General features: G+C 38.5%; 1 protein-coding gene across 1 annotated transcript in view; it reads right to left on the bottom strand.

The window, feature by feature from the left end:
• Positions 1 to 13,565, bottom strand: part of RYR2 (ryanodine receptor 2) — a 1,099,979-nt gene that overhangs the window by 444,169 nt on the left and 642,245 nt on the right. Inside the window, exon 27 of the mRNA XM_007942720.1 lies at positions 10,944 to 11,091. Within this exon, the coding sequence (XP_007940911.1) occupies positions 10,944 to 11,091 (148 nt within the window). The remainder of the gene's footprint in view (positions 1 to 10,943; positions 11,092 to 13,565) is intronic.

Genomic DNA, 13,565 nt, shown 5'->3' with positions numbered 1-13,565 from the left:
CAGGTTTGCTGGTCCAATAGAGCCTGGTGGAACCACTGAGACTATGGCCCCTAGCTGCCTTTCAGGTCTGGAATTAAACCCACACCTGTGGTTTCCAGCCAAACAAAATACAGGCATATGAGTTGAACATTTACCTCAAGCAGATACATTCTTTGGAGAGAACAATCATGGGAGAAAGAAGGGCTGTTTATGCACAGGGAGACAGCTCAGGGGGCAGGAGTGTATGGAGGATGGACACTGGGAAGAGGTAACTATGGGGAGGAACTGGGAGGGGAGCTGTTGCACTGTGGTAAACTGTGGTCAATGACATGAGACAAAGTATATGCGAACTGCTGTATAGAAAGTGAATTTGCTCTGTAAATCTTTACCCAAATCACAAATAAAATTAAAAAAAAAAAAAAAAGAAACTACAAGAGATCTACATAAATGGAAGAACATACCATGCTCTTGGATAAGAATATTGAACAGGGTGAAAATGTCAATATTACCCAAAGTATTCTATACATTCAATGTGATCCCAATCCAAATTTCATCAACATTCCTTAAGGTCATGGCAAAGCCAATCACTAATTTTATATGGAAAGGAAAGAGCCCTTGGATCAGCAGAGGACTACTGTACAACAAAGTCAGAAGTCACACACTCTCAGGTCTGAAAACCTACTATAAACCCACAGTACTCATAACAGCCTGGTACTAGTACAATGACAAGCACATAGACCAATGGAACAGAATTGAGAACCCAGAAATAGATCCCCCACCTATGGTCAGCTGACCTTTGACAAAGGGCTGAGATCCATTTAATGGAGAAGATCTAGCTTCCTAAATTGGTGCTAGAAAAACTGGATATCCATTTTCAGAAAATAAAATAAAATCTTTACCTCACACCACATACAACAACTAACTCAGGATGGACCAAAGACTTAATGTAAAACTTGGAATGATAAAGTTCATCACACACACACACACACAATAGGGGCAAACTTAAGAGTATGGCAATAATAGAGTACTAAACATAAGAAAAAAATGCATAAACAGCAGAAGACAAACTAGATGGCTGGGACCTTCCAAAAGTTAAATTCTTATGTACACCAAAACACTTCTCCAAAGGAGTAATAAGAGTACCTAAAGATTTGGAAAAATTATTCAGCAAACACATATCTGACAAGGGATTTATCTCTACAATTTATATAAAACCCCAACAACACAACATGAAAAACACAAACAATCCAATTGAAAAATATGCAGAAGATATGAACAGACAATTCACAAAAGAATATATTCAGGAGGCCAGTAAACACATGAAGAAATGTTTGTGGTCATTAGCCATTAGAAAGATGCAAATCAAAACAACAAGGAGATACCATCTTAACCCAGCACTAACAGTAAAGTTTAACAAGACAGAAAATAACAAATGCTGACAAAGGTGTGGAGAGACCGGGATTCTCATATGCTACTGGTGGGCCTATAGAATGATACAACCACTGTGGAAAACTGCAGTGTAGTGAGTTGCACTGTATGGTTTTTCTAGCCATAGTCTTTGTAACTCCCATAGGATTACTGTGAATACCTGCTTTTAAACTCCTGATTGTTAAAGTCCTTCACCTGGGGTATTTCTGTTGGAGCAGCATGAAGTAATCTTCTGGAAAGCTTGCTCTCTCTCAGGTGTGTCGAACTCTGTTGTTGGGATTGGTTGGTTTTGCCACTCTGCCAGGCTTAAAATGAGCCCTCCTAGAGGCAGAATCTATTCTCACTGCCAGCTGAGAGAGACACCCAGCTGAAGAGATGGCCCACTGAGAGAGAAGCCTGGCTGAGAGAGATCATGGCTGAGAGAGATGCCTGGCTGAGAGATGGTGACAGTGGAACCAAGAGGCATGAGAGAAAGAAGCAGGCTTACCTGGCCCACAGAGGCAGAGGTCAGAGAGGCATGTCAAGGGCACAGCAGAAGGTACATTGTCCTGATCAAAGAACTGTATCCTAAGCATGTCCCTGAACTTGAATTGTAGCCTGTTGCTTCCCTAATAAACCCCATAATCTATGAGTTCTGTGTGGCCACAGCAGTGAATTATTGAACCCAGCAGAGAGGTGCTGGGTGCTGTGAGAGGGATGGTTGGTGTCAAGGTTGGTAAGAGGGCTGGAGGGTAGTGGCATGTCTGGCCTCATAAGAACAGGGCTTGGGCTGCTGATGGTGATTTTGTCTTCTTGGGAAGTTAGAGGAGGTCGCAAGATACTGCCACCTTGTCCCTTTAGCAAAAATAGTATGGAAATTCCTTAAAAAGCTGGAAACAGAAACACCATTTGATATAGCAATCCCATTAACTAGGCATATCTCCTAAAAAATGAAAGCCCAGACACAAAGATATATATATATATGCATTCCCATGTTCATTGTAGCACTATTCACAATAGCAAAGAGATGGAAACAACCTAATACCCACCAGTGAAGGAATGGTTAATCAAACTATAGTGCATACATGTGATGGAATATTATGCAACACTAAAGAATAATGCAGAATCTGTGAAATACCTCATAATGTGGATGAACTTGGAGGATGTTATGCTGAGTGACATAAGTCAATCATATCAGGACAAATATTGTATTAGTCCACTCTTGTAAGAAGTCAAGGAAATTTTACATATGGAAGGAAACATTCTTTGTTGGTTACCAGGTATGGGAGGGAAGGAGTGAGAAGAGAAAATTGCCACATAGGTAAGGGCCAAGTATTGATTATGTTGAAGGGAAAAACTATACCAAAAGCAAGTGACCAACACAATAACACTAAGGACAAGGAAGCCAAAGAGAGGTGCACAAGTGGCACAGGAAATAAAGATAAATAATTTTACACACACAATAATACATAATATTATTGTTGTTGTTGTTAGGTGCTAATGAGTTGGCTCTGACTCATAGCGACCCTATGTACAACACAATGAAACACTGTCCCATCCTGTGCCAGATTCACAATCCTTGTTATACCTGAGCCCATCGTTGCAGCCACTGTCAATCCATCTTGTTGAGGGCCTTCCCCTTTTTCACTGACCCTCCACTTTACCAAGCATTTTATCCTTCTCCAGGGAATGGTCCCTCTGACAACAGAATTTTTGAATTATCTTCAGCAAGATTTTACTTCCACATGATATTAATGATACTGTTTGATAATTTCCACATTCTGTGGGATCACTTTTCTTTGTAATGGGTACAAATATAGATCTTTTCCAGTTCAGTCGGTCAGGTAGCTGTCTTCAAAATTTCTTGGCATAGATAAGTGAGTGCCTCTAGAATAGCATCCATTTCTTGAAACATCTCAATGGGTATTCCATCAATTTCTGGAGCCTTGTTCTTTGCAGCTTTGATTTCTTCCTTAAATACTGTTGGTTCTTGATCATATGCTACCTCCTGAAATGGATGAACATCAGCCAATTCTTTTGGGTACAGTGACTCTGTGTGTTCCTTCTATCTCTTTTGATGTTTCCTGCATCATTCAATATTTTGTCCACAGAATCTTTCAATATTGCAACTTGACACTTGAACTTTTTCTTCAGTTCTTTCAGCTTGAGAAATGCTGAGTGTGTTCTTCTATTTTGGTTTTCTAACTCCAGGTCTTCACACATTTCTTATAATAATTGACCTTGTCTTCTTAGCTGCTCTTTGAGATCTTCTGTTCAGCTTTTTATCTTATCATTTCTTCCATTTGCTTTAGCTACTCTTCATTCAAGAGCAGGTTTCAGAGTCTCTTCTGACACATTTTGGTCTTCCTTTCCTGTCTTTTTAATGCCTTTTGCTTTCTAAGTGGATGATGTTCTTGGTATCATCCCACAATTCATCTGGTTTTGGGTCACTGGTGTTCAATACATCAAATCTATTCTTTAGACAGTCTCTAAATTCAGGAGGGCTATAATCAAGGTCATATTTTGGCTCTTGTGGACTTGTTTTAATTGTCTTCAGCTTTAACTTGGACTTGCATATAAGCAACTGATGGTCTGTTCCACAGTCAGCTCTTGGTCTTGTTTTGGCTGAAGATATTGAACTTCTCCATCACCTGGTCGCACCAATGCAGTTGATGTGATTCCTGTGCACTCCATCTGGTGAAGTCCATGTATATAGCCATTGTTTGTGTTGTTGAAAAAGGGTATTTGCAATAAATAAGTCATTGGTCTTGCAAAATTCTATCATGCAGTCTCCAGTGTTATTTCTATCACCAAGGCCACATTTTTCAACTACCAGTGATTCTTCTTTGTTTCCAACCTTTGCATTCCAATCATCAGTGATAATCAACACATCTTGACTTCATTTTGGGCCAATTTTACACTGCAGAAGATGGAAAAATCTTCAATTTTCTCGTCTTTGGCTTTGGTGGTTGGTGCTTAAATTTGAATTATAGTAGCTTTAAGTGGTCTTCTCTGGAGGTGTATGGATAACATTGTATCACTGACAGCATTGTACTTCAGGATAGATCTTGAAACATTCTTTGTGATGATGAATGACACACCATTCCTCTTCAATTTGTAATTCCTGGCATAGTAGATCATATAGTTGTCTTATACCAAATGGCCAAACTAGTCCATTTCAGTTTAGTAATGCCTAGGATGGGAGCTCTGGTAGCATAGTGCCTAAGGCACTTGACTGTTAACCAGAAGGCTGGCGGTTCAAACTCACCAGCCATTTCTTGGAAGGAAGATGGGGCAATCTACTTCTGTAGTGATACTGCCTCAGAAACCCAACGAGGGGTGGCTATGAGTTGGGTCCGATTCGATGGCACATAACAACAACAACAACAATGCCTAGGATATCAATCTTCATGTGTTCCATTTCATTTTTGACGACTTCCAATTTTCCTAGATTCACACTTTGTACATCCCATGTTTTGATTATTAATGGATGTTTCCAACTTTTTCTTCCCATTTTGAGTTGTGCTACATCAGCAAATGGATGTCCTGAAAGCCTCACTCCATCTACATCATTAGGGTTGGCTGTACTCTGAAGAGGCAGTTCTTCCCCAGTCATATTTTGAGTGCCTTCTGACCTGAGAGGCTCATCTTCTGGCACTATATTGGTCAATGTTTCAGGGCTATTTATAATGTTTTCCAGTAATAATATATCAGATAGTGTTTCACTGCTATTCGCAAGGTTTTTACTAGCCAATTCTTTGAGAAGTTGATGGTCCTTTCCTTCTTCTGAGTCTGTCTTAGTCTGGAAGCTTCACTGAAACCTGTCCACCATGGGTGACCCTGCTGGTATTTGAAATATCAGTGGCATAGCTTCCAGCCTCACAGCAACACATAAGCCAGCACAGTATGACAAATTGACAGATGACTGCTGGAATATTATTAGTGATAATATCATGTACGTCCAGGCAAAAGGGAATATACCCATGACCATATATAAGTTTGGCAGATTATATTTCTATATACATATTTGCTGTAAGATTGTCTCTATATATAATAGAGCTAACAGGGGGCAAAATTATGATAACCTCTTAGCCTTAGTCAACTGTCTTGAGGGAACAACTTGTTGGACCCACAGGCTTGGCACCATGGTTGCAGGAAACATCAAGCTCAGTTGGCATAACATACTGCACAAAAGCATTGTTCTACATCCTACTTTGAGGAATAGTGACTGGGGTCTTGAAAACTTGCAAACAGCCATGAAGGGTGCACCAATTGGTCTTCTTTCACCTGGTGCAAAGAAGAATGAAGAAAACCAAAGATGCAAGGGAGCAAATAGTCTAAGGGACTAGTGAACCATACAAACCTCAGCTGACATGACTGTGACACCAGAAGAACTAGATGGTACCTGACTACTGTCAACCACTTGGAAAGGGATCAGTGTCGGAGATCCTGGGTAGAGTAGGAGAAAAATGTGGAACAAAACTCAAAATCATACAAAAGAGAAGCCTTACTGGTCTGATAGAGATTGGTAAAACCCATGAGACTATGGTCCATAGTCGCCCTTCAGGAATGGAATTCATCTTACTCCTGTAACTTCCAGTCAAACAACAAACAAACTTATAAGGTGAGCATTTATAACAGGTAAGTACAACAATCAACCATGGGAGATCAGAAGGGCACTATTTGCACAGGAAGATAGCTCAGAGGACAGGGATGCATAGAAAAGAAGGACACAGGGAGCAAGTAGGAAAATAGCTTTTACATTTGGGAATAGCAATGAAACAAAATGTATATGAACTGTTGTATAGAAAATGAATTTGCTCTATAAACTTGCACCCAAATAACAAAAAATAAAAAAGACTATGGACTAAGAACTCTGTATCCTGCAAATCTTTAATGATCTCTTCAAGACTTCTAACCCAGTCTAGCCTTCTGAAACTCTTCCATCTTAGCAAATAAACTTATTTTTTATTTCAATAAAATAAAAAATAAAAAATAAAATTTCAATAAAATAAAAACAATAACTGTAAAATAGGAATTCCCTACACTTCCTTCTGATTATCCATAAAACAGGTTTCTGAATCTCTCTAGTCCTTAACTCTTTCCCACTAACCTTTGGTAAGTGTTTTCCCTTTTATATGAGGCCAGTCCCTTCACTCATCAAGGTTCTTCTCTTATTCCCCTATTTTCATCTTCTTCCCTTCTCTTCTATTTTTTTTTCCTTTGTATATAAATATGCTCAAATATCTCCTAATAGAAAATAAAATCTTTAACTCTTGGTTTCTCTCAAGACATAGCCTCAGCTTTCTACTGTGTATATAACTGAGTTCTGGGCTCTCCATCTTGTTGTGTCACAATTATCTCACACTGAACGTGTTCAAAGCCAAATAAAGAATCTCTCCACTGAACCTTACCAATATTAACCATTATTATTACTTTAATATCTGCAGGCATTACTTTCTATGTACAGATACTATACTGATAATATTAGTCACTGGAGGATAATTTTGGTAGATTTAAAATACTTAAGCAAACAAAAAATAGGCCTCATACTGAAAAATACATTCATTGATCCACATTTTCTAATTTAAAATATGTATAATTATGTTCGGGAGCTCTGGTGGCATAGTGCCTAAGGCATTTGATTGCTAGCCAAAAGGCTGGTGGTTCAAACTCACCAGCCACACTTTGGAAGGAAGGTTGGGCCTCAGAAACCCAAGGGGTGCTATGAGTTGGATACAACTCAATGGCAGTGAGTTGTTTTCTTTTTTTGGGGGTTGTAATTAACTTAATTCAAACTGTTTGAGCAAAGGATTAAGGAATTAATCACTGTACGCCATATTCTTAAAGGTGTTATTTAACAAAAACGTATAATTTATATAACAGTTAAAAATCCATTATTCAGCACATATTTATTGTGTGGCTATTGTCATGTGCTTTTCTTAAAGCAAAACACTCCATTTATTAATTAATATTGCCTATACATTTTTCGTATGAGTACTTGTCTGTCAGTTTGTTGTACTTCTGTGAAGCTGGAAACTATGCCACCAGTATTTCAAATACCAGCAGGATTACCCATGTTGGACAGATTTCAGTGGCGTTTCTAGACTAAGATGGACTAGGAAGGTGAATTTGTGATCTACTTCTAAAAAAACTAGTTAGTGGAATATTTTCAGATATACTGCCAGAAGATGAGACCCTCACATTGGAAGGCACTCAAAATGTAACTGCAAAAGAGATATCCCCTCAAAGTAAAGTAGACTTTAATGATGTGGATGGAGTAAAGTTTTGGGGACCTTCATTTGCTGATGTAGGATGAGTTAAAATAAGGGGAAAAAAAACAGTTACAAACATCCATTAGGAATTGTAATGGGGAATATACGAAGTATGAATCTGGGAAATTGAAAGTTGGAAAAATGAAATGGAACAGCTAAAGACTGATATTACAGGTATTAGTGAGTTGAAATGGGCTAGTATTGGCCATTTTGAATTGGGAATCACATGGTTGACTATGCCAGCAAAGACAAATTGAAGTGGATGGGCACCACAGTCACTGAAAAAAGAGCACTTAAAGATCCATATTGAAGTTCAGTGAGTAAGTGATAGGATAATATCCATATACCTACAAGAAAGGACAGTTAATATGATTATAATTCAACTTACCCACCAAACATAAATGAAAAAAATGAAGAAATTCAAGTGTTTTTCTTACCGAATTCTGCAGTCTGAAATTGATCAAACATGTAATCAAGATGCATTGATAATTACTGGTGATTGCAATATGAAAGTTGGGAACAAGAAGGATTGGTAGTTGGAAAATATGGCCTTGGTGATAGAAATGGTGCTGGAGGTCAGACAATAGAAATTTTTAAGACCAATGACTCATTCACTGCAAGTATCTTTTTTTTCAACAACATAAATAGTGACTATATACACGTGGAGGTAGCCAGATGGAATACACAGGAATCAAATCGACTACATCTGTGGAAAGAGACCATGGAGAAGCTCAGTATTATCAGTCAGAACAAGGTCACAGGATAACTGTGAAACAGACCACCAATTACTCATATGGAATTTCAAGTTAAAGCTGAAGAAATTAAAAAAAAAAAAAAAAAAAAAAGTCTATGACAGTCAAATTACAACCTTGAATATATCCCACCTCCATTTACAGGCAATCTCAATAACAGATTTGACATATTGAACACTAATAACTGAAGACCAGATAAGACGTGGGATGACATCAAGGACACTGTACATGAATAAAGGAAAAGGTCACAAAAAGACAGAAAGAAAAGACCAAAATGGATGTTAGAATGATGTCAGTCTGAATCTTGCTCTTGAACACAAAGAAGCTAAAGCAAGTAGAAAAATGATGAAGTAAAAGAGCTAACAGACGATTTCAAAGGGTGGCTCAAGAAGACAAAATAAAGTATTAAGGTGAAATGTGCAAAGACTTGGAGTTAAACCAAGAGAATACACTCAGCATTTCTGAAGATGAAAGAACTGGTGAAAAATTGAAGCCTTGAGTTGTAATACTGAAGAATTCTATGAGCAGAGTACTGAATGAAGCAGGAAGAAGATAAAATATATACACAGAGCCACTGCACCAAAATGAATTTGTCAACTTTCAACCATTTCAGGAGGTAGAATATGATCAAGAATCAATGGTGTGGAAGGTAGAAGTCAAAGTTGCACTGAAGGCACTGGTAAAATACAAGGCTGCAGTAAGTGACAGAATATCAATTTAGATGTTTCAACAAATGGATGCAACATAGGAAGTGCTTACTCATTAACGTCACAAAATTTGGAAGAAAATATCTGGCTAATCAACTGGAAGAGATCGATATTTGTGTCCATTCCACAGAAAGCTGATCCAACAGAATGTAGAAATTATCAAACAATATCATTAATATCACATGCAAATTAAAGTTTTGCTGAAGATAATTCAAAAATCATTGTATCAATACATCAAGAGGGAACTGCCAGATATTCAAGCTGGATTCAAAGAACAGAATGAAGGATATCATTACTGATGTCAGATAGATCTTAGGTGAAAGTAGAGAATACCAGAAAGATATTTATCTGTGTTTTATTGACATTTTTTAATTGCCTGTTGTAAAGGCAGGCAACTGTGTGAATCACAAAAATTATAGATAATAATGAGAAGAATGGAAGTTCCACAACACTTAATTGTACTCATGCAGAACCAGTACATAGGCCAAGAAGCAGTCATTTGAATAAACAAGAGATACCGAATGGTTTAATGATGAAAGGTATGTGTCTGGGTTGTATCCTTTCACCATACTTATTCAATCTGTTTGCTGAGCAAACATTCTGAGAAACTGGACTACCTGAAGAAGAAGGCAGCATCAGGATTGGAAGAAGACTCATTAATAACCTGTGCTATGCACATGACACAACCTTGCTTGATGAATGTGATGATGACGTGAATCACTTACTGATGAAGAAAAAGACTACATACAGCCTTTAGCATGGATTACATTTTACCATAAAGAAAACAAAAATCCTCACAACTGGATTAATAAGCAATATCGTGATAAATGGGAAAAGTATTGAAGTTTTCAAGGGTTTCATTTTACTTGGATCCATAATCAACAAAGTGGTAGCTGCAGTCATGAAATCACACAATGTATTTCATTGGGCAAATCTACTACAAAAAACCTTTTTAAAAGCTAAGATGTCACTCTTAGGACTAAGGTGCACCTGCCCCAAGTCATGCACAAACTGGACAATGGATAAGGAAGATCAAAGAAGAATTGCTGTCTTTGAAGTATGGTGTTGGGGAAGAGTATTAAATATACTATAATTACCAGAAGAATGAACAAATTGGTCTTGGAAGAAGTGTAGCCAGAATGTGCCTTAGAAGCAAGGACAGAGAGGTTTTGTCTCAGGTACTTTGGACATGTTATCAGGAGGAACCAGTCCCTGACCCTGAAGATGGACAGTATGCTTGGTACAGTAGTCAGAGACAAAGAGGAAGATGCTCAACAGGATGGACTGGCGGAGAGGCTGCAACAATGAGTTTAAACATAGTAACCACTGTGCGGGTGGCATAGGACTGGATTTTGTTCTGCCGTACATAGAGTAGCTTTTAGTTGGAATCAACTTGACAAAATCTAACAACAACAACATGTGTATGAATATAAAAAATGAATATGGAATTTTAGAAAATACTAGTTTCTACTACAGGTATACTCCCATTATCAACTGAAATTAGTTCTTGTGAAGGAGGGCTAGGTGGAGGGGACAGTATCAGAATCAGTTTGAAGGTTAACCAATCACCTTACACTCTTCAAGAGGGTAAACTCATTTTCTCCTCCTGCAGGATCACTTTACAGCTGAGCCAAACAAACGAGAGAGGGTCCTAGTCCTTCAGGTATCATCCTCAGGGAGGAGAAAAAAGTCTACTCTCAACCACTGGCCTAAATCAGACACTCAGACTGCTCTATGTACTATTTCCTCCTTTTATTTATTTTGCTTTTAAATGCTACTAAATGATTTTGCAACCAGAGGTAACGAAAGTTAAATAAAAATACCATGATCTTGATCAGGAGCTTCCAGGTTGTAGCCATATCCCAGCAAGGTCCGCACAGCCTCTCGAAGGCTGTCCTTATTTGACTTCTTAGTTCGGTCATCGAGAAGAGCATAGGGAACAAGACGGGGATTTCGTCTGTTTTTTACATCCTACAGAAAGAAAAAAAAAAAGTGTAAATCATCAAAGCAATTCCAACGGCTTTTTTTTTTTTAGGTAAAATCTGTCCCTTCCACATCCTCTTCGTCTTTCCAGGCTAGGGAAGTTACCAAGACACTATCAGTATGAAAGGTTTAATCAAACCCATAAATGCATCAATTTAAAAGTAGCTTTCTTCACAAGAAGAAAAAGTAAAAACAACAATAATTCAGCTTAACAATCTCCCTAACAATCTCCCATATGCCATGGTCACAAGGCAATGAGCTAACTTAGAGAACATATAATTTCCACATATAATTCATTGACAAGTTTTTGTTATAAGGAGAGCCAAATTAGTACTTGGTATACCTCAGTGGTTTAGAGTCAATGAATAACAAGCTGCTTTCCATTCTTCAGAGAAAACCCAGTGTGATACAGACAACCACCCTTCAAGTAGCTTGAAAAAATGAGTTAAATTGTCTCCTTATTGGTGAAACTAATAATACCAAAGTACTGAAATGTTTGTTGTTAGGTGATGTTGAGTTGGCTCCTATACATAGAGACCCCACACACAACAGAACAAAATACTGTCTGGTCCTGAGCTGTCTTCACAATTGTTGCTATATTTCAGCCCATTGTTGCAGCCACTGTGTCAATCCATCTTGTTGAAAGGCTTCCTCTCTTTCACTAATCCTCAACTTTACCAAACATGATGTCTTTCTCCAGGGACTAGTCCCTCCTGATAACATGTCCAAAGTACGTGAGACAAAGTCTTGCCAGCTTCACTTCTAAGGAGCATTCTGGCTGTACTTCTTCAAGACATCTGTTTGTTTTTTAGACAGTCCATGGCATATTCAATATTCTTTGCCAACTCCATAATTGCATCAATTCTTCTTCAGTCTTTGTTATTCATTGTTCAGCATTTGCATACATATGACGAAGACTCAAAATTTAAATTTATCTGTTATACAAAAAGGGTCCAAATTCAAATGAGGTTAACATTTTGTCGACAGAGACAGAACAGGCTATGTTACTATCTTGGTAACAACAAAAACACTGCCATCAAGTCAATTCTGATTCACAGCGACCCTCATCGGGTTTCTAAGGCTGTAAATCTTTATGGAAGTAGATTGCCTCATCTCTCTCCCACAGAGCATCTGGTGGGTTTGAGTATTGACCTTATAATTAGCAGCCAAAATGCCTTACCCACTATGTCACCAGAACTTCTTAAAAGGATGCCTAAATACAGAGGCAGAAAGTTTACTTTCATTATCATAGTAGAAATGTATTAATTTATGTAAGTATATAGGATACCACTATTTAAGAAATTAATTTCTGTACAATAACTGACACTCTAAGGAGCTCTAGTAGTGTAGTGTTTAACACTTTTGGCTGTTAACCAAAGGTCAGTGGTTCAAGCCCACCAGCTGCTTTGTGGAAGAAAGAGGAGGAAGTTTGTGCCTGTAAAGATTTACTGCCATGGAAGCCCAATGGAAGTTTCCATGAGTTGGAATCAACTTGATGGCAGTGAGTTTTTTTTTTTTTGTTGTTGTTGTTTGTTTGTTTTCTTGGGGGACTGACACACTAGCAAAGCCCTGATCATACAGTCATAAAGCACTCAGCTGCTAACCAAAATGTTGGTAGTTTAAACTCACCAGATGTTCCTTGGGAGAAAGATATGGCAGTCTGCTTCTGTAAAGATTTACAGTTTTGGAAACCCTATGGGGCACTTCTACTCTGTCCTATAGGGTTGCTATAGGTTGGGACTAACTCAACAGCAACCTGTATATGGGTATAACTGAGACCCTGCTGCTGCTGTTGTTGTTGTTAGGTGCCATCAAATCATCTCTGGCTCATAGCGACCCTTTGCACAGCAGAAACACTGTCTGGTCCTGTGCCAGCCTCATGATCCTTGCTATACCTGAGCCCATCGTTGCAACCACTGTGTCAGTCCATCTCGTTGAGGGCCCTCCCCTTCTTCATTGACCCTCCACTTTACCAAGCATAATATCCTTCTCTAGGGAGTGGTCCCTTCTGACAACATGATCAAAGGAGGTGAGACTACATCTGGCCATTCTCACTTCCAAGTAGCAGTCCAGCTGCACTTCTTCCAAGACACATCTGTTAGTCCTTTTAGCAGTCCATGGTACTCTTAGCATTCTTTTCCAACACCACAACTCAAAAGCACCAACTCTTCTTTGGTCTTCTTTATTCATTGTCCAGCTCTCACATGCGTAAGAGGTGACTGAAAACACCATGGCTTGGGTCAGGCGCACTTTAGTCCTCAAGGAGACCTCTTTGCTCCTCATCACTTGAAAGATGTCTTTTGCAGCAGATTTGCCCAATGCAATATGTCATCTGATTTCCTGACTGCTGCTTCCAGTGGTGTTGATTGTAGAACCAAGTAATATGAAATCCTTGACAACTTCAATCTTTTCTCCATCTACCATGAAACTGTTTATTGGACCAGTTGTGAGGATTTTTGTTT

This window comes from Orycteropus afer, unplaced genomic scaffold (genome assembly GCF_000298275.1).
Source record: "Orycteropus afer afer isolate SDZICR_OR568_19922 unplaced genomic scaffold, OryAfe1.0 scaffold00096, whole genome shotgun sequence".
Lineage (NCBI taxonomy): Eukaryota > Metazoa > Chordata > Mammalia > Tubulidentata > Orycteropodidae > Orycteropus > Orycteropus afer.
The sequence above is the reverse complement of the archived record's forward strand: the minus strand, read 5'-3'. Positions and strand labels throughout refer to the sequence as shown.